Genomic DNA, 20,363 nt, shown 5'->3' with positions numbered 1-20,363 from the left:
CACTAGCCGTCGGTTTGAGTCTTCGCGATACCTGCGCGTGTTACCGATTCCTGTGATACGACTTCGGCGCACTTGTCGATCACATCACGATACGCGCGAACACGAGCGCGCGTACACACTAGAACACTGATTGACACGAATAGCGAAGCCCCCTTTGACGTGCATGGACTTCCGCGTTCGCATGCTTAGCGCTCACGCAGGGTGTTACGCTTATGTTTCTGCGTCGATCGTACGTCATCGCGCTGACAAGTTGCGGAGAAATCGTTTAGCACGGCGGTCGTCCGCAGCCGCTTCAGATCGTGCGCGCAAATGCGTCGAGGTACGATAGCGATGGTGTAAGTTACCGTTAACGTGATGAATAATGCATCTCGTTGCGAGATAATGCGGCCAATTTGAAAATACATCTTTCCCCTCCTACCTTTCTCTCTCTCTCTACTCTCTCTACTCTACTCTCACTTCCATGTGATGTGCGCGAGAACAAAACTTGGACGTTGCACGTAACACGTTGAATTTATCTTTTTTCCGTCGCGTTTTTCTCTTTTGCACCGCGTTATCGAGAATGCATAATCTGTCTGGTTAATATATGAGAACTTTAATTAGATTTCAGCACAGATTTTCTCTCTCTGTCTCTCTATCTCTCTCTCTCTCCCTCTCCCTCTCTTCTTTTTTCTGGTACCTCACTCATGCATTTGGCTGTAACTAAAAACCGTTGAATCAGAATCTAGCTATAATTGTGGTTTCGCCAAAATCTTACGAGAGACATATTTTCAATTTCTCTCTTTGTCTACTTCTCTTTAACCTAATATAACCTAACCTATTGCGATAGGAGTACTGTAATTGGATACTGTGTCAGATTTGACAAAATATGGCAGACCAATCAAAACTAGCTGTCTTATAGCCAGACTTTGATTTAACAGTCTTTAGCTATAATGAGTAACAAATATCGACGTGAGAAAGCGCCGTCCACTATAGATGTAACGGAAATCCCTCGCATCAGTGGAAGAGATCGACTTTAATCACTTGTCACTAGGTCTTGTGGTGAGACTGACGAAGATCAAGCGCTTTCTGATCTCGTAAAATCAAATATATGAATATGGATACACAGCTAGCCAATTGCTAGATTGCATGGAAATGACGTAACAGTGAGTTTGCGGAATAAGCAATACGTATCTTCTCGGTTAGACAGCTGACCACATCACGAAACTAATTACTGTGTAATGATTATGTTCGAGCGGAAAGTGAAGTGGAGATATTCTAGAAACTCAAATGAAATATATGATTTTTCCCTTGAAATGTGTGAGCAGAATTATCTTGGACGACGTTTAATTTAATTTCAGCAAATACAATAGCCATTATATTTAATTCAAACCGCGCACTTCCTCCGTAGTTAACAAGCATTGTAATGACAATCGTGATAACTGTCGGTGACTAGCTTGAAACAGGTTTATTAAGAATTCCGCTCTGGTCAAGGGAATAGCAGCAAGCACTTAAATTCTTCGCAAGGACGAGCACGCTACTTCCTTTGTGACTTTAATCAACCGAAAGTAGGAAATTGTTCGGGTCGGGAAATTTATAAAAGTTCGTGACTTCTTTTTTTGTCCTACAGGATACAACGCCGCGAATACAAGGCGATCCAGTTTTACGTCACACACGTCCTCGGACAGTTTTCTACCGTGGTGCGACGTGAACATGACAAGTTTTGCAAAACCGACTAGTTTAACGAATGTCGGAGAGAACCGGAAGGAGAAGGGGAAAGGGCACGAAAAAAATTAATTGTTTTGCAATGCTATACGAGAAAACTTTTACTCTGTCAGTAGTTATACTAAACAAAAAAAGCACACACAGACGTCGATACGTCGCCATTAGGTTCGATTAAAGAGAGTTATTAATGAGAGATTTTTTAATTATGTGTTTGTGTGGTCGAATGATATAAGCGCGCGCTCTCTCTTCGATATTAAGCACAGTAGCGACATTGATTACGGTAGTATCGTGAAATATTTAAGAGCTAATTCGCATCTGATGAAATATTAACGTAATTAACGATGGATATTCTCCGCCGATTAAAACATTCATTCGCTTAACGCTTTGTAATATTTCAGTCACAGCGTATTACCGTTATTATTCTCTACAATGGAGTTTCAATCGATCGACATCGTTTTTTAATGATAATAATTTGTTCACAATTTAGGAAATTGTATTCTTCGCGATTGTGATGTATATTGAGGACGGAAAAGCGCGTACATACATGTATATTCTGTCTGTTCCAATTTGTTCAAAATTGGAATTCGAAATGAGCCGCGGTATCTATGCATCTGTTGCTCGTCCCCTTCGGAGACGTTGCTCCCTCGTCCTACGTCGATATTATTTCGTTCTTTTATTCAAATGCAATTTCGTGCGCGCTTCAAAGAGCCGCTCAGCTCGATTCCAAGCAGCTGTTTGAAGCTGCAGGCCGCGACGGGCGCGTCATGCGTCTGTTTCGCGAGCCCACGCCCAACCGTAGAAACGGATAGAAATCCTGGCGCAGGAATTATGGACTAAAATTAAATCCGCCGCGGTTTCCCTAGACTTATATCCAGCCTGATCCTTCCACGTCTTTCCTTAAATCCCCACGAAATCTCTTTCAAACTCCGCCAGCCTGGATTCTCGGAGGCATGAATCGGCGATAGCCGAGTTTTTGCGAGGGGATCCAGACACTTGACGCATTCGAACGAAATATCTCCTTCTTCGATATGAGTTACGCGTTATTTCTCGACTGTGCGAGGATATGCGTCGTTTCGACTTTTGCGCGCCTCCTAATCTTTTACTTGATAACACGGGAAATTTTAGGTTGACCAAATATTTAAGAATACAAGGCTTTTTGTTGAGCGATAACGACTTGCGTTATAAGATTAAAAGTTGCGAGACAAGTTTTCCTCGATAAGTTTTGCAAAGTATTACGTAGTTAGTAAGAAAATATGTCTTCTAGGGATTATTAAAAAAGTAAATTCTTTTGTTGGATATGGGATACATTATGAAACTCATGAAAAATGTCGCAACTTTTAATCAACTGTCTGTGAATTTGTCTGCAATTCTTGCACATTATCTTCTTTTAGATAATTCTGGGAAACAAATTAACATTAAAATTTGTTAACAGTAAATTGCTGTATGTGTAATGAAGTGTTGGTACGCGTTGTTTCTGTCAGACACTTTGTATAGAGTGTTTTGCTCGAAAATCTGTTTATTTATTTCTAGACGTTTGTGTAGAGCATCACTGAACTGTGTTCGTTGTTGAGCGCGCCACGTTCGCCTCGGCGAACTTATGGATCATTATCACTTATCGTCATGTTAAATTGCCGTTTTAATCTTTTCTTAATACGATATTCATAACTTTGCATGTAAATGTGTCCATTATCGTTCGACGTGTCTCTATATCCATCGCGGTGAGAAGCCCGACGTCGTAAAATACGATCCTTACAATATGTCCAGAATAAATAGCCGAGTTAATTTGCTCGCTCGCGTATATTGAGAATGATGATTGGTAATTTGGCTTGGAGGAGCTCCAGATGAGCTATTATTACGAAGTTTGTACGTGCGAAATTTCAATCCATTATACTGCTCAATGATCAATGAGTCAAAATTCGTCCTCGAGTCGCGTTGTGGACTTAGTGGCTGACTTGAACAAAAAATATCTCCGAACGTAGTTTAGTTTATATTTCGTTCGTAACTCTTTGTGATGTCTTTCGTTTCGTTTATATTTCAAAGGATAAAAATACAAGGCAGCTAAAAAAATAGATAGCGGCCGAGTAGAAGATATTTCAAATTCCCCAATGCCGTTTGCTTATATTTCCTTTTTCGATTGCCATCCATCATTTCGAGATATCTATAAAAGAAAAATAAATAAACTACCTTCTAAAACTAAAAAGCCCTAAAAAGTATAAAATAACCTTGACACTATATTCCTACAAAGTACTTACAATATTATTTTAGTATTCTAACAATATTAGAAGTCGGCGCGAAAACCTGAGTAACAATTAATAATTTAGTAATATTCAATAATTTAGTATTTAGTTTTTAGTATTTATTTATTAAACAGAAATACCCCTTCAGTAACGTTATAATACAAAAATTAATACATAAGTGTTTACTTGTAATCATACTTTTGTTATCATTTATCTCTCTATATAATTATTTGGCTACCTAATTTTGGCTACCTCTTTTTGTGTTGACTTCTAATACCGTTGTAGTAAGTGTATTAGGATAGTAAGGATTGAGGTAAGAATATTAAGATTATAAGTAAAAGTATCGATTCAAAATTATTTTGTCTTTTAAGGCTTTCGAAATTTTTGAAGGCGACTTGTCTTATGAAAAAGTTTTTTACTGTGTACTTTTTAATTATTTACTAGAAATCTGTTTTCAAAGTCGATTAAAAGAATTCTTTTTTAATTGGTTAAAAATAAAAGTTTCGTTTTGTATCTTTAGATGTTCCCCGATTTTCAAGAAAATGATGAAATTATTCATTTACTAGATTTTCACCTTCCACAGACATAATCTCATCTCAATATCACTAACAGTTTTCAAGTTATGAGGGAACATAAAAATATACACATATACAAGATAAAATGAAAATCTCCCTGTTTTTAAATAGATTAACAATAAATGACAAGATTTTCACTTTGTCGGATTCTAAAAATGATATTCTTTTGAACATTTCGGGGTACAAACGATTCGCGAAATAAGGCACACACTAATACAAATCATGTTTTTTTGAATGGCATTGAAAATTTGTAAATATCTTCTATTCGATCATTTTTTAAGCTCGATGCGTTCTTATTATTATTATTTGACTAGACATTTAGTTTTACTAGATAACTGCATTTGATCGACCAAATAATCTTCTCTGTAAGAATCGTTTCGTCTATCACTATCTTGTACGTATTAGTTCATGTTATTCTCTCCAAACTAACAAAGTCAAACTCTTGATAATCTCTTTGGAAGACAAGGATATGTTGAACGGAAAGCAGCCAGTTGGTTCTCCTTTGTCGGCTAAGCGAGCAAACTCGATCGTTCTCGATTGATCCTCGGCTAATTGGGCGAGACGAGCGAACGAAGACGAAACTGCACTATGCAATACGTCAGTGACGAGATAAGACTCGAACGATTGAAATTGACGCGACAATGCTCTCGTATTGCACGGAGACGTTTGCACGCAAAAACTCAATTGACCACGGACACTAGCATATACGAGTGTCGCGTGAAATATCGGTCCGACTGTCGGCCACACTCGTAGCTGCTCCATTCCAATATTCTATCGTTTTATGCAGATAAATGAGTTTCCTCCTCGCTCGTCCAAAAGACCGAGAATCGACATATGCAATTGAGAACGAACGTTTCAGTCCATTCGTCGCTCTCGACTTAAACAAAAAGTAAATCTGAACATAGCATAATTGCGAAAGATTCTTCGCGTTTAAACGATTTCAAAATTACACGTAATTATCGAATTAATAAGTTGCGAAGTTTCGTTTTTAAATGCTGTTACATTATTTGAAAACTGACCGTTAATGCTCCATGAAATGAAAAATTGTATCGTGAAGAGGCGATACAATTTTTCGACTACTTCGTGTCGAATGTAACGTACACTCCGTTCGACTTTAATGACGTGAATAGATAATATCGAATAAAGTCCATGTGCGTAAATAATCTTAATAGATGAAAAAAGAATTAAGAAAAAGTACTAAAGAAGACAGCGCCAAAAAAGATTGTTTCTACATGAAATCTAAGAAAAAAATATCTAAGATATAAAATATATCCCACACGCTTACACAAATAAAACATTCTCTTATTTTCGCGCACATTACGAAGTTATGTATCATGTAAATCGAAAGTAATTACTTGAATTAATCAAAATTCATGATGCATCAAAATTGATACATCAGACTATTCGGTGAGATATGATCGAATCATATTTTTTATTAACATAACCAGACAAATTTGATTACAAGCGATTGGTTAAAGTAACTAGATAAATTTGGTTGCTTTAATCAAACTAAATAAAATTGCATTCAGAATATTTCATTATAATAACCAGGAATTCTGTTTAGTTCAATCTTGTTTAAACAAACATGTTACGCTAATCTAAAATAAATACCGAGATTGGCGAGTTGGGAAAAATTTAACAGCAATACGCCACTTTTGCGGCTGGACGGATAGCGTGTTATAGTAGCACCCTTTAAATCTCAGCTAATAGAGCGCTGAAAGGTAAAACGGGCCAAGAGACTCGAATGGCTTATAAGGAAAGTAGCGTTGGATGAGGTGATTTCACGGTACGGAGATTTTAAACCGCGGGTTCCGTAAACTCGCGTCAAGAATGAAGTCCTCACGGTTCGCTGGTGCTTGCCATTTTCACCCTCTTCCAGAAGCACGACGATATCGCCCGGCTCTGAATTTTCGCGACGTCGCGGCTATGAAAGGTGAGAAAAATGCGCTGTCCTACGGAATTTTCTGCCCGCGCTTTACTGTCTTACTTCGACCCTCACGTTTGGCACGACCGTCCTTCCCTTTATCAATTTTCCCTCTGTTAACCCCCCGTGGTTACTCACTGTTATCTTTCATATTAATCACGTCACGGAAAGGAATTATTATATTTCGTCGTCCTCGTTCTCCTGTGTTTTGTTCGACGAGTGAAAACGGGGAGAATCCACCGAGAGAAATACAATAACAGAGGAACACTTGAGAGAATATCGTTCTAAGGAGATTCTTCCGAATGAAATGTCATAATTCTCGAAATACTTATGCACGCGAAATACTCTCACACGGCTAAACCGACCAAGTGTTTTACAGCGGAACAGATGGACTTACAGGCTTATGTACTTACTTGCGGAATTCTAAACAGCCGTAGGAGGTTGGCGACTTGAATTGACGTTACTGAACTGGCCGCGCCGACCACACCGCTGATTATCTTTCGCACGGCGGTTTTGTTGCAATGATATTCTGCGCCGTCTATGTTGCTTATCGAGCCTAGAGAAAACAAATAAATATATTTATTATTAAAGTTCCGGCGACATCTGTGCGTGTACGGGTAACCCCGGACACGTGCGATTTCGCTCGTCATCTTCGACAGATTTGCTTTAATTTATTTTTCACGACACCCTTTGTGAGCAATTTGATATGTGCGTTATAACGCGCGATATGTTACTTGTTTATTCGAGTGGACAGATATTCCTGTCGATACTTTCCCTTCCATTTTTACTTCCTATTGAGCTTGTGATGATTTATGGAATGCCTGAATGCAAACTCGTTATTTCGCTTCTGCCGTAATAAAAATTTCAAAAGGATTACCGACAATCACGCGTAACATGAATATAGTAGTCAAACGGCTTTTTCCTTTTTCTGTTTTGTCGTCATGGTCAGTACGTTGACTGCTTATTATTTATTCGAAAGTAATGTTTCGAATTAGCAATTTAATCAGCTTAACTGTGCTTCTACTAGCAAGTTTTGCGTCGATCGATGTTTGTTGCAGATAAACGCAGAAATGTACACACGTTAATATATTAATGACGTCGTGTTTTGTCCGTATAGTCAATATTTTTATTATTACACTGGATATACCGATCAATTAATCTGTATATAGTAATAATTTATTTTGCGATGTGGACAGTGTCGGTTGAATCAATAAAAGAAACAATATACGCGAGCGAAACAAATATTCGATCGATAACAATGGAAACGCGCGGATTTAAAAATAAAACGCAGATTTAAAAACAATAGAAAAATAACTTAAATATTTCAATTTTATATATACATATATAATTGAAATATTCAAGTTATTTTTCTATCATTTATTTTTAAATTCACACACCGCGTTTCTATCGTTATCGAATAGATATTTGCTTTGTTCGCGTATATATATGTTTCGTGTATATATATGTTTCAGTTATCAACGTCGTATCTGTTTTCCATTCATTACTTGGCATTTCACGCAAATTACACAATTCATATAATCAACATCGTTCAACTTTTGTCGATACGCGTACACTTGATCGCATGTGTATTTGATTAAAAAAATTAATTGTGTATGATATCGATACACATACAAATCTGAATGTATTATTTTGAATTTCTTTCTTATCGTTTAAAGTCACATCACTTAACATGTTTAAACGTATTAAATTATAATTTACATGTCTTGAACGCGTCAAAAGACGTGACTTAAAATGCTAAGAAACGTGTAAAAAGAACTTCAAGCAAATCACATACTTATGTTATGTTTAAAAATAATACATTTATACTTGTAGTGTATGAACGTATACCAGCGAGATTGAAATTAATGAAACTTTTATAATATGCTTCATATACAGGACAAAGTCGTCGATATTTTCAATTGCCCTTCTTATCGTCCACACTTTACTCTACGTAGTTTTGCGATGTAACACCTGTTGAATCGGTCGTCCTTACGTTGTCTGTCGTTGATCCGCGGTCACGACGGCAAGTCACGTATGGAACAAGTTTAAACTTGCAATACAGTAATTATTGTAAACTTACGAAATCGCAACGAACCTTTGAAGTGACAAACGCGATGAATGTTGTATTTTTAAACGCGCGAAGCGCTTTTGACGATAGGCGTAGTTTTAACACACATACTCAACTGTTTTCTTGTTATTATTTATTTAGTTACTTACACATATGTAAGATCTATTTAGGAGAAAAAAACAAATAAAATACAAATACAAAATACAAATAAAAACATATAAATTATTTTTTTTGTGTATAAGTAGAAACAGAAATGTAATAATGGACTGGAAAGGTTTACGTATATCTCACTCAAATTATCTCAATAAAGCAGATGATACAAAACACTTAAAACTCTTGATCGAAATGATGAAAAAATCCCACGAATAGAGTACAACATTTATTTATTCTTATGATAGGATCACGATGAAACAGATTTGATCGATATAGAAGAGGCCGAAATAATGGAATTTTTTAAAAAGACTTTGAATGTTAAAATTGATAAGAGACAACAAAAAGACTACTATAATATCATACAGAAAGATTGCATCAGCAATTTGTTTTTAAATTTTGGACTGAAAGGAAATTCTGACATATCATCAAAAATCATCCCATTGATACGAAATACGAATAAAGATATAAAAAAAATTATTTTTTAAATTTAAAAAAACATCCGTTTTGTGACATTTCTGTTACTTTTATTCTTTTACTTTAGTTCCATCATTTTTAGTTCTCTTAAAACCTTCTTCTTATTCTAAATTTGACACTTGCACGCTTCAAAACGCACTCTAAACACCTTGAGAACTGTGTGAAAGAACATCAGGCGTAATCGCCATCAGCATGAGAGTGTCGACTCGCCGCCTCTCGGAATTTTACACCCGACAAGCGCCATTCTCTCTGGCTTCACGTCCGGGTGTGTTTACCGATAAAATTCGCTCTTATTTCTATACATAGCCAGTATAAATATTTGCCGAAGGTTCAGCATCGCAGATATCAAGAGGGTAGAAGTCGAGCAATGACCTTTTTAGGGTTCGAGTTTTTCATCAATCTCTTTCTCTTCCTTTTTCTCCATCAGCCATCTTCCCCCTCTCCCCCCTCTCTCTCTTTCTCTCTCTGTCTCTCTCTTTCTATTCTTGGTCTCAGCAACTCATTTTCCTTTTCGCACGTGTATCACGTGTAGCACGACGAATCAATGGAAATGAGTTTACGATCTTTCCGCGTCCCACAAAGCTCGTATATCCGTTCGAAATTGAAGCGCGCTGAACGACGTAAGAATATAAGGACGCGCGAGAACAGAACGCGAGACGCTTTATCCGTGAAGTGGAAAGCGGAGATCGGCGCATATTTGATCGACCGTGGCGAATGATGCCGTCGATCCGTCACCCTCTTTTCGATTCTGCTCGTACATTCTGCTTCGTGTCGGGAGACGAGACCTGATTTTCATGGATCTCCGCACATGATAATACATGTCTTTTTCTTTAACCAAGATTATGGTCTCGAGATGCGAAATAAGCCGGGATAAGGATCGATAAGTGCAACGTGAAAACGCGATTGACATATATTTACGTTGGACGCTGCGCACAGGTCTGTTGATTAAAAATTGAAAAGAAATGAACGAGTAACAATTTAGCCGGCTAAATCTTCGCTGCGCATGTTTATTATTACAAATACGTACACTTGATTAAAATTGCAATAGATATAAATTTAAATAAAATTATATGTATGAATTCTCTTTATTAACAGTTCGTTTAACACGGCAACAACCCCGCTATTTTCCAGTCAGCACATCATTAAATAACAGTGTTTCTGTTATCGATTGAAGTAATTATTGTTATAATTATTGATTGAATAATTATCGATTGAAAATTTCTTTCTTTCATTTTTATTTCACATACCTTTACGCATTAACACGACGTGCGTTGTTTCAAGCTTCAAGTGTTTTATCGGTCAAGAAGGTAGCTGTCTCGTTGACTGTCCGAAGTAGGAAAATATTCCGGGCAAAACTTAGGAATTGATGGATTACTTCATCTATCTATCTTGATCGTTGCACTTAGTGTAATTGGCAAACTCATTATGAAGAGACTTGAAAAAGTATCAGCGCTGTATGATAACATCGCTCACATGTGTGTGCGTAATCGTTACATTTTCTTGAATAAATCGATGCTTATACTAAGCTAAGGCGACGCGGGAAACTCTGGTGTGTCTCGCGTTGCGAGACTTCGTGAAACTTAATTTTGTTAATGAGAACAGATGAGACGATCGATTCATGAGATACGTCGACCAACTGAAAATTGTACTCGTAAATCGCGGTAAGTGATAGTTGCACAAGAGAAGATGGAAGTTCCTGTTGAGAATTGTAATAAGTGTCAAAGTTTTTTGGGTCATCACGGAGTCTAATAAAACCTTAAAGATATTTCCAAATTCTGCCGTAGCGCAGACTAATTGAAACAAAATTGCTTGTGGTAACGAGAATGATGGAAGAAATAATACGGGAGAGGACGCGGGTATTTTCTTCCTGAGATGTCTATTTTCGTACAGACGCGTCTCGATAGTCAATACGGCACATCTGCTCGGTGACTAACTCGCATTATCTGCAGCCGTAAATCTCGAACGGTACTGGTCAATACAAATTATTCCAGATAATAGCTCGTTAACGTTGTGAATATTCACGTTCGCTCGTGTGCTTGGTATATCGTTCCAATTTTCGGCTCATTGGCTGTTACTAGAATTACGATAGCCCGTTTGCGTCGGAAACCGCGCGCTACGGTTGAGAAACGTTGAGTCGTTCCACAATTCTTTATCGTGCCTGTAGGGCTTATATCACGTGCGACAAATTACCAGTATTTTAAAATTCACTCGTATCCTGCATCGATGTATCTCCGTCGAAAGAGCGAAACCGAATAAATTGTATTTGCATGAAAACGCAAGTCACGAACTGTGATATTTCCCCATTGCAGAAGGCTTTGGCCGTTGTACGAGATTGATATTCGCAAAAGTTAATGGACAAACATACAACTTGCTCGAAATTCATGACGAATGTCTCGAGATTTATGAGGGAACGAGAATCCTGCTTTTTATCGGAGAAATAAGCTCGAAGACATTTTAGAAAAATCGCGCAGACAAATAGGTGCTACGCAAGTGTGAAGGTAATTTTAACCTTCCGCAGTAAGAAGTCTAGTTGAAATAAAATGTTACTTGAAGTAACATTTTACTTCAGCAACTCGAGAGTTGAACTGTGCTCGATATATAAATATTTATTAAACTATAAAATGTAAAATGTTTTTAAATTTGGAAACTAACGCAATTATCTCGTATATTGATCCATTATGATGAGACCTAATATTTCTGTACTTTTCACAGATTTGGCATTTTTAATTTTATTATATTTGAAGCAAGAATATTGCATTTATTACAGATTATAAAAAGTTAGTGGCGAACAGACAAGAACATAATAACCGTATATGGAACATTGGTCGATCATAAATCAATCAACGTACTGTCCGCTGTGACATGGTATACTGACGAAAATGCGTGAACGTATGAAGGCTATTAGCACGATGTCATATGTTGCTGGAAACTTGATGTACAAGACGTGATGGATCAATAGCTATTAGCATGACTATTAACATGAATATCTTTGAAACTGTGGTAGTTTGACACAAACTTTTAGTAAATAATTAGTAAGTACAAAAAAAACATTCTTTTTCAACAAAAGCAAACTGTCATTAAAAACCTTAAAAGATTTAAAAAGTATGAAGTAATTTTAGATCAATATTTCTATGCGTCTACATTCCTATCCTAATATTCTAAGGATAAGTCGGCACACAAATTTGACAAATTGAATCTAATTGTACCTTTTTTATTATTTATCTCTTAGATATAAATCTTAAATCTGTGTCTAATTTAAAAAGTATCTTATTTAAAAGTATATTCTTAATTATATTCTTAAATATATTCACAAATCTTAGATTTCATTTTAATATCTTTAACGGTTCTTGAAGTATGAGAGAATATACAAACAAACAAACATATGTACAAGACAAAATAAGAACTATCTTTTCTGAAGTTGGTTAAAAAATTATAACTAGAACAACGTTACTTGCGAAACCTCCTTGCTCGATGCAATTTTCGTTCCACGAATTCTTTTTCAACTTTCATAGTTTCTAAAATATTCAAAATACTAATAATTATTTTTTCCAATTATTATTTGTTATCTTCAGTTATTTGTTCACTTACATATAATTCCTTATATAGCTTTTTGTGCATTTATCACTCTTGCTATCTATACGTAAGTAACATGCATTTAGTTTTTCTTTTCTTGAGGGCGTCATTTTTCATGGATGATCATCTATACTATTAATTTAATACAACTTTAACACAAATTATATCGAACAACGTTTACTTTGCTACATGATGCACGTTATATTTATTTTCCGCCGATGCACAATTAATAAAAACAATGAAAGTGCGATAAGTCTATGAAATCCGAAAGATGAGATTTACGTATATCTCATTCACGTCGAATGAGATATAAATATGTTATGCGATTGTCCGAAGTCGTTTCTTTGTAAGCGTTTCACAAGAAAATGATAAATGTTCCTGTGTGAACACATGTCTTCTTACAGACACTTTTGATACGTCGAGTTTCAATGTTGCTCGTAACACAAACTCGCGTCACGCTGTAGAGTTTCTTATCCGTGAATCTCCGTTGACAACATTACCGGCGCCCCGGCCTGCTGCCCTTTTTGGCCTTCAACTCCTGCTGCTCGTTCTAAGACACACTTTTTCTTATTCCATTCTAGCTGAGCGTTTAAATTTATAGCGACCACGAGTTTATAGCGGATGGTAAAAAGCAGCTGTTGCCACATATGTTAGCACGCGGCGAAATAGAGAGTTTTCGCGGAGTTCGTTAGGAGGTCTTTCGACTAAATGTAACGAGATACCAGAAATTAATTATACGTTTAAACTCTAGACCTTTGCGCATTTCTTTCTTTTCCTTTTTCGCAGTGAATGTTGCGAAGCGCATAAGAGGAACGAGCACTGGTCAAACAATGTGTTGGCGTTAGTTTCTGCGAAGCAGGTGAGAAAACAGCACGAGAAATAAAATATTGCTATAGAACGCCCGGAGTGTGTACGTATGCGGAAAATTCGGTAGAACGAAGGCGAAGTAGTCGTATTAATTTAGATCGCGGGTCAAGACGTCATTATTATGGGTCTCACGTAGAAAGACTCTTGACTTTCACGTTTTGCTCTCGCAATTTAGAAGCAATTGGTAAGGACAGGCGAGGTAGCGCAATTTCCTCAGCAGCTGAATAAACCGTTAATGTTGATGCATTTCAATACAGTTTAATCAACGTGCCAGCTTTTTAATTCCCGTAAGTCTTCTGTGAATTTAATTTACTCTCAGTGTCTGTTGCAATTATATGTAATAATTGTTCGATAATAAGAGAGCGATTAATGTCGGTAGCAATTATATCAGCTGTATCTTACGATTTGGTGAAATTTTGGTTAACAGGCAGATAAAGACAATTACCAGAGATTTGTTATTTCTCTGAACAAATTAATATTTTTTGCATATTAACCAATAGAATGTACTTTTTTTCAATGAAAAAGATGTGATGTTATAAAATAATTATTAAGTCATTAGCAACGCGTGCAAGTGTGATTTTATCGAATATTTTTTTTACAAAAAGAATCTTCTTTCTATCTCATGTTTTGATACATCGTAGATATGTTCTATACGAAAACAACATTATAATAAAAAGAAGTTAGTTAATATATTTTTTATGACAAAATTTTGTTATCTTGGAACATACACACATAGTGGGGTTATAATCGAAATTATTATACCTTTTTGAGAAAATGCTTTGCATATTTGGTTTTTATTACAAAATTAATTAAAATATAATTATTTGAATATCTTTTATATCATATTAGAGAGAAGTAGATCGTCAAATTTATTACTTTTTTCTACAGCAATTTTTACTAAAATTTTGATACAACCTAGTTTTACAAAAAAAAAAAAAAACATTATATAAAGAAATATAATTTTAGCGTAATATTTACTATAGTATTTTCGCCGTTTATTTTACAATTAATATATAAATTAATTTATATTTTAGTTGGTTTATTCTATTTTAGAGAGAGTTGTCTATTATATTTGTCGAGTTTTAAAAGTTTATTTCGATTTTCAACTTCTGTTGGCTGAATAATGTAACGCAATGGAATTCAGTAATCCGATGTTATGCTACCAGTAAGCTACCAGAATTTGCATCCAGTAACGTAACACCGCGTGAGAGGTGTGCGCTTTTAGTCCGTGAAAACGAATATAGAATAGATGTTGGATATGATATTGCAATGTGTGGCACGTTGTTTCTACACTTTCGACTCTTCCAGTAATACATATTATTATAACGATGTAAGCATAATACAATACGGTACTTTATAACTTTATAATTAAATTTGATGGCGATAGTGGCAAGATGATACATTAAATGAAATTAAACTTACCCATCCATTATATTTGGACAATTTTTATCGATTAGCGCGATAATTAGCTCGATATGAATATTATTTGTTAGATTTGAAGTTGCTGTATATATGTAATATATCCGTGCATAAGTACTTCTTGGACTAGGAAATCCTTGCATACACTAAGTATATACTGCATCTATATACCTGGCGTGTTTGCACAGGCTGGTAAGACGAATGAAACCACAGCACGGAATTACTACTGTAATATGACCAATAACAGCGGCAACCACGAATAGTCTCGAGACGGCACACAGTTTACGATTTATAATGGCAATAATTACTGTGTGAGATCGATCGATGGACAATTCAAGTAAACGCCCGTTCAATGATGATCACTAAGTAACTTTTAAGTGCCAAACTTTATATGGAAAGACTTTCATAGTAAAATTTAATATAGGATTTTGTGATCGAAGAATATATTTATATTCTGTAATGATTGACTATCTTTTTATTTCATTTGCGCTATTTATATCTTAAGGACTGAAATTAAAACGTTATTAAAAAATTTGCTAGGTTTCTGACAAAATTTATTATGTTTCTTAGCAGGATAGACCTTGCTGACAGTTTATTACTGCACTACTAGAAACATAAAAAAATTTTAAAGAAATTATTTGAGAAAAAAAAATATAATATTCTCTCTGTGTACTCGTTCATTGTTATTGTACGCTGTTTTTTTAAAATATCAAGATTATTAATAAATAAATGTTTAAATAAATCGGTAGATATTCACGTAATTTGAGAAAGAAGAATATACTGAGATATCAACTTGTTTATTCGGTTTCGAATATTGTGATGTGATTTGTATAATACATTTCACTCACACATACATGCATGTATATATATACACATGTTTGTCGAATTGCTGAAATTCAATTATTATGGACTACGTCACGATACCTTCGAGCAATGCGGCATATATTGAATCAAACAATGGGCGATTCGCTAATTAGCACCCGCAGATACGCAAGTTCCGCGCTCCGTACAACATGCTGTGCATATCCCGCATTTCCTTTCGCCAGGAATTCGAGGGTAAATATCTCCACGACGGCCAGCCTGATCCTCCTTGACCGACGGATTTCGTGTTTCGCGGAGGCGAACAAACGGCCCATTTATCAAGTGGAACTTCATGTCCAGTGTGCGTTGGCCAAACAATATCAACTATACTATTGACGCAAGAAATTAATTTCAAACATAAGTTCCTGATATTCTCACTGACCACTAGCGTAGAACTCACAGTAATTATTATCACAATTACTATTCAAATTCATTTGATATATTTAGATAGCTTTAAATTAATATTAAACAAGATACGTTCGTTGAGTACAAACAGTTACTGCTCGATCTTCCAAAATTATTCACGAGTTATTTTACGTAAAGCAACATTTCGTTTCATATTTATGATACACGACAAGAAAGCACGGCTACCAAAGAGCGGCTGCATCCGACCACGTGTGCTAATATATCACATCACTAGATGAACGTATCGCAAAGTTTTATATCCTCTCTTCAGAACGTTACTTCCTGGCGTGAAACCCGTCGCGATAAAATTCACACGGTAAACCGGGTATAAGTAACGTGGGACGCAATAGTGTTACGTAGCTAGTAAATAATAAAGAGAAACTTTGCCGGGCGAGCAATTCGTGCGAAAGCTCGCTAAGAAGGAGGAAGCAGTAACGGCGTACCGATGAAACGGGCACAACCGTCCAATTTCGGTGTAACGAAGCGAAAGAGGAAGTCTGTGGCTCGCGGTACAATTGCCCTCGCAACAAGTAATTCGAGAAACGATCGATGAAATCCCGTCCCCACCTAGCGAAATATCCCCGATACTCGTTGTGCGTCCGAGACCTGCTCCTCGTTCGATCCCAAATAGGAATGGACTAAGTTCGCGCAGATCTTCTCCGCATCGGTTTCCTTCGCCGAGCTCTTCCACTCTTTCTTTTTACCGAAGTACATAGAATCGTCGCTGAGAATGTGACGTAAATTAGAATCGCTGCCTGATTCGCGACGCGAAAACTTCGGATTAGTATCCCGATACAAAGAACGCTGTAGAAAAATACACAAGGGTATACAGAGGAAAAGGACGGAGAAAATGGGATATCTTAATTATAATTGTTTCCACAGTAGCGTGACAATCGTGAACTTCGTGTTAGATACTCTTCTACTTTTTTTCTTCCATCTAAAATCTATTGAAAACTCATCGATTTTTTTTTTATTAACTTTTCAAAGAACAGTCCTAAATCTATATAGTCGTTTCTGAAAAAAGGTTCATTTTAACTTTCTTTTGGTGACTTCTCCAAAAGTATTCCATCTTACCCGCCATTCCTCTATATACGTGAGGTTTTTTTTTTTTATTCATTGCCGTTCAGATATTTTTTCTTTTTAACCCATTAAAGCCCATGATTAGACCTGTAAGATTAGCAAAAAGCAATAATTGTAAGTAGGACCGGAGCATGAAAAACCATATTGGACCTAAGAAAAAGTCCAATAAGTTGCAAAAGTCAATTTTGCGATAATTTGTTTATAATAATTTATTTTTAATATTTTTTAACGTTTTTTTCTAACCTTACAGGTATAATTATGGGCTTTAATGGATTAATTAGAACGCAACATTGCTGTCGTACTTGCAGTTGGCCGGATGAGATATATTGTAAAGTTTTACGAGGAACCGTCGCTTCATGTTATTTTATAGGGTACTCATACGATATCTCGCGCTTAGTTAACGGTTAAGTGCGACGGATATGTCGAGCCTTTGCTTCGGATGAGGCTGGTATTGTTATATGGCGTCGACTACTATCAATAATTAATGCAAACAACTTGCTTAACTAGTAACTGTACATCGTCAGGTAAACGATAACCTCTAATTAGTACCGCGCTAATTAGCACGTCGCAACGAGCAAATTGATAATGCGCCTTGTTGACAAATGTTCATTATTTGGATATCGACGGGCGCTTTTGGCGTTTTGGGTGCCAATGATAATCTGCTGGTCGAGTATCGCGGTCGAGAGTCAAATATCATTGTAAATCTATCGAACCTATTTTATGACCAATGGCGCATTCTGCGGTTATTAACAATTTTACTTCGATATAGTGACGTGGATTCGTGTCTTTAAATTACTCCGCAGGAATAAATTATCACAAATAAATTTTACATTGTGAGGAATATCCGCATACGTGTCTGGTCGATAAAACGTGCCGTAAATCACGGCGAGCTCTCAATAATAATCGCGGGCAATGTTGGTATTCTGTATTATATAAATCGAACTCATTACCTACTAACTTTTTAATTAATCAGTGAGATTGTTATTAATTGGTATAATTAGATTGTTATTAATTAGTTATTAATTAATTTCATAGTGTTACTCTATAATTGATCAATCTTGTTAATTAATCTTCCCTAAGAACGCGATTTCTGTCAGGTCTCACTTACTATGTGTCCTTTTGCCAAATTCTCTTGCTTCCGACGATGATCGTCGTTCTCATTATCGAATTTCGATTCGCAAAGAAAAGTTAACAATGGCGGCCGATTAATTTTCCGATCGGTACTAACTTTTCCGGAGTCGAAGGATATCTTTAATCTTTCCCGTTAGCGCGTGATAATCTTACCGTTTGTGTAGCGGCCGCAAGCGTCAAACGGCTACTTTTATTCTCTCCGCGCTTGTAACTTTTTCCGAACACTCGAGAAAGTTATGTTACCAGAACAGATACTCCGACGTGTCCGCGTCGTCACCCTCAACAAAATTCAGGGCGGACAGGCTTTACGATTCATTACGAATCGTAAAGAGAATTGATCTGCAGCGAAACGGCTTACGCTCGAGCGTATGCCTGTCAGACAAGTAAAAGGCAGGAAACGAGTTTCGGAGGAGCAAAAGTCTAATTTTAAATTCATTATGTCGTTGAATCTGGTCCTTTTTCTGTGAATAATCAAAGAGATGAATGTACGTTTAAAAAGAAAAAGAGATCTTCACACTTTTTATACTCGCGTTATACATTGAGAGAAAGAGATCCAAAAAAATTTTTAATATTTATTTGGAAGGTTATACTATATATCGTATTTGCTTAAATCTAAATTCTTTTATTTAAATAGAATAAACAGTTGCTTTCATGAAAAGCTAAGATTTTAAGAAAATGTTTTCTTATTTTAAAAATCTTTATATAAAAATACAAAAAAATATATTATTTTTTATATTATCTAGCAAATACATTTTTTTTTTACACATTTTTTTGTCTCACTGTGTCGATATAGACTATCATTTTTAATTAATTTTTCCAGTATTGTTTGTTAATTAGGTATATCTGTTTGACAATATTTAAAACAAGATTTATTATCGAATTGAAAGTTATAGAATTGTTGAAACTGGTTCTTTTTTTATAATTAATCAAAGAAACACGAGCATAGAAAAAAAATCGCCACACATTTCGTATTCGTTATATACTGAGAGAAAAGTGTAGTTAACTATACCGCTTTCGGTGTCAACTATACTCTTTTGTGACTTTAGCCACAAAAATAGTTAGAAAAACCATTGTTTTAATAAGTGTTATTAGAAAGATGGTTCTTCTAATTGTTTTTAAAATCACAAAAGAGTATAATTGACGTCGAAAGCAACTATAATTTTCTCAGTATATCGATGCAGACTATCATTTGTAATTATGTTTCTTAATGTCGTTAGTTAGTTAGATAAATTCATTCGACGTCACTTGGAGGATTTATCTTAGCGGAAGAAATTCCACTGTAATATCATATAGATACAGCGCTAAATTTAAAAAAGAGCGGAATATATTTCATCGCGCAATTTGCCTCATCTTGAAATCCGACCGCGGACGAAAGGAAGGATGTAGACAGTCGCAGAGGGCGCGATTGTAGAAATAATTCTCGTGTTACACCGCTACGGAAAAATGAGAAAAAGTACGTTAAGAAAAACTGACATCCCGCGTGCACGGTGCAATTCGCAGTAGCTCAAACGTGTTGCGGGCACGTAAACCGCAGCGCTACGACGACATTTTCTGTGATACATCCGGAAACTGTGGTTTGTTTGTCCTAAAAACATTCCGTAAAGCGGACGCGAACAGCCGACCTGATACGCAAATACGGCAAGTTTGATAGTGAAAGTTCGTCCGCCCGCATAGTCCATGCATGTATCGCGCTTATGGAATCTCCGGAAAATTCAAAGCGTTTCTGCAAAATAGCTATTAGCTGTTTCCATACTCTGGCATGATTCGGAGGATATAAATTCCATCCCAAGTTGCTGATATAAACAAATATTGTTTTCGCAAATATATGATAATATATATATATATATATATATATATATATATATATATATATATATATATATATATATATATTT

At 36.0% G+C, this 20,363-nt stretch overlaps 1 protein-coding gene across 4 annotated transcripts in view; it reads right to left on the bottom strand.

Annotated features, from left to right (window-relative positions):
- Window positions 1-20,363, bottom strand: part of LOC116854123 (metabotropic glutamate receptor 2-like) — a 178,103-nt gene that overhangs the window by 38,477 nt on the left and 119,263 nt on the right. For all 4 annotated transcript variants that reach the window (XM_032835724.1, XM_032835723.1, XM_032835725.1 and 1 more), the window contains one exon: window positions 6,851-6,993. In XM_032835724.1, the coding sequence (XP_032691615.1) occupies window positions 6,851-6,993 (143 nt within the window). The remainder of the gene's footprint in view (window positions 1-6,850; window positions 6,994-20,363) is intronic.

Source organism: Odontomachus brunneus, unplaced genomic scaffold (genome assembly GCF_010583005.1).
Source record: "Odontomachus brunneus isolate Ranch 3 - 2012 unplaced genomic scaffold, Obru_v1 Obru_scaffold_008, whole genome shotgun sequence".
Lineage (NCBI taxonomy): Eukaryota > Metazoa > Arthropoda > Insecta > Hymenoptera > Formicidae > Odontomachus > Odontomachus brunneus.
Note: the sequence above shows the minus strand (reverse complement) of the source record. Positions and strands in the feature narration are given on the sequence as shown.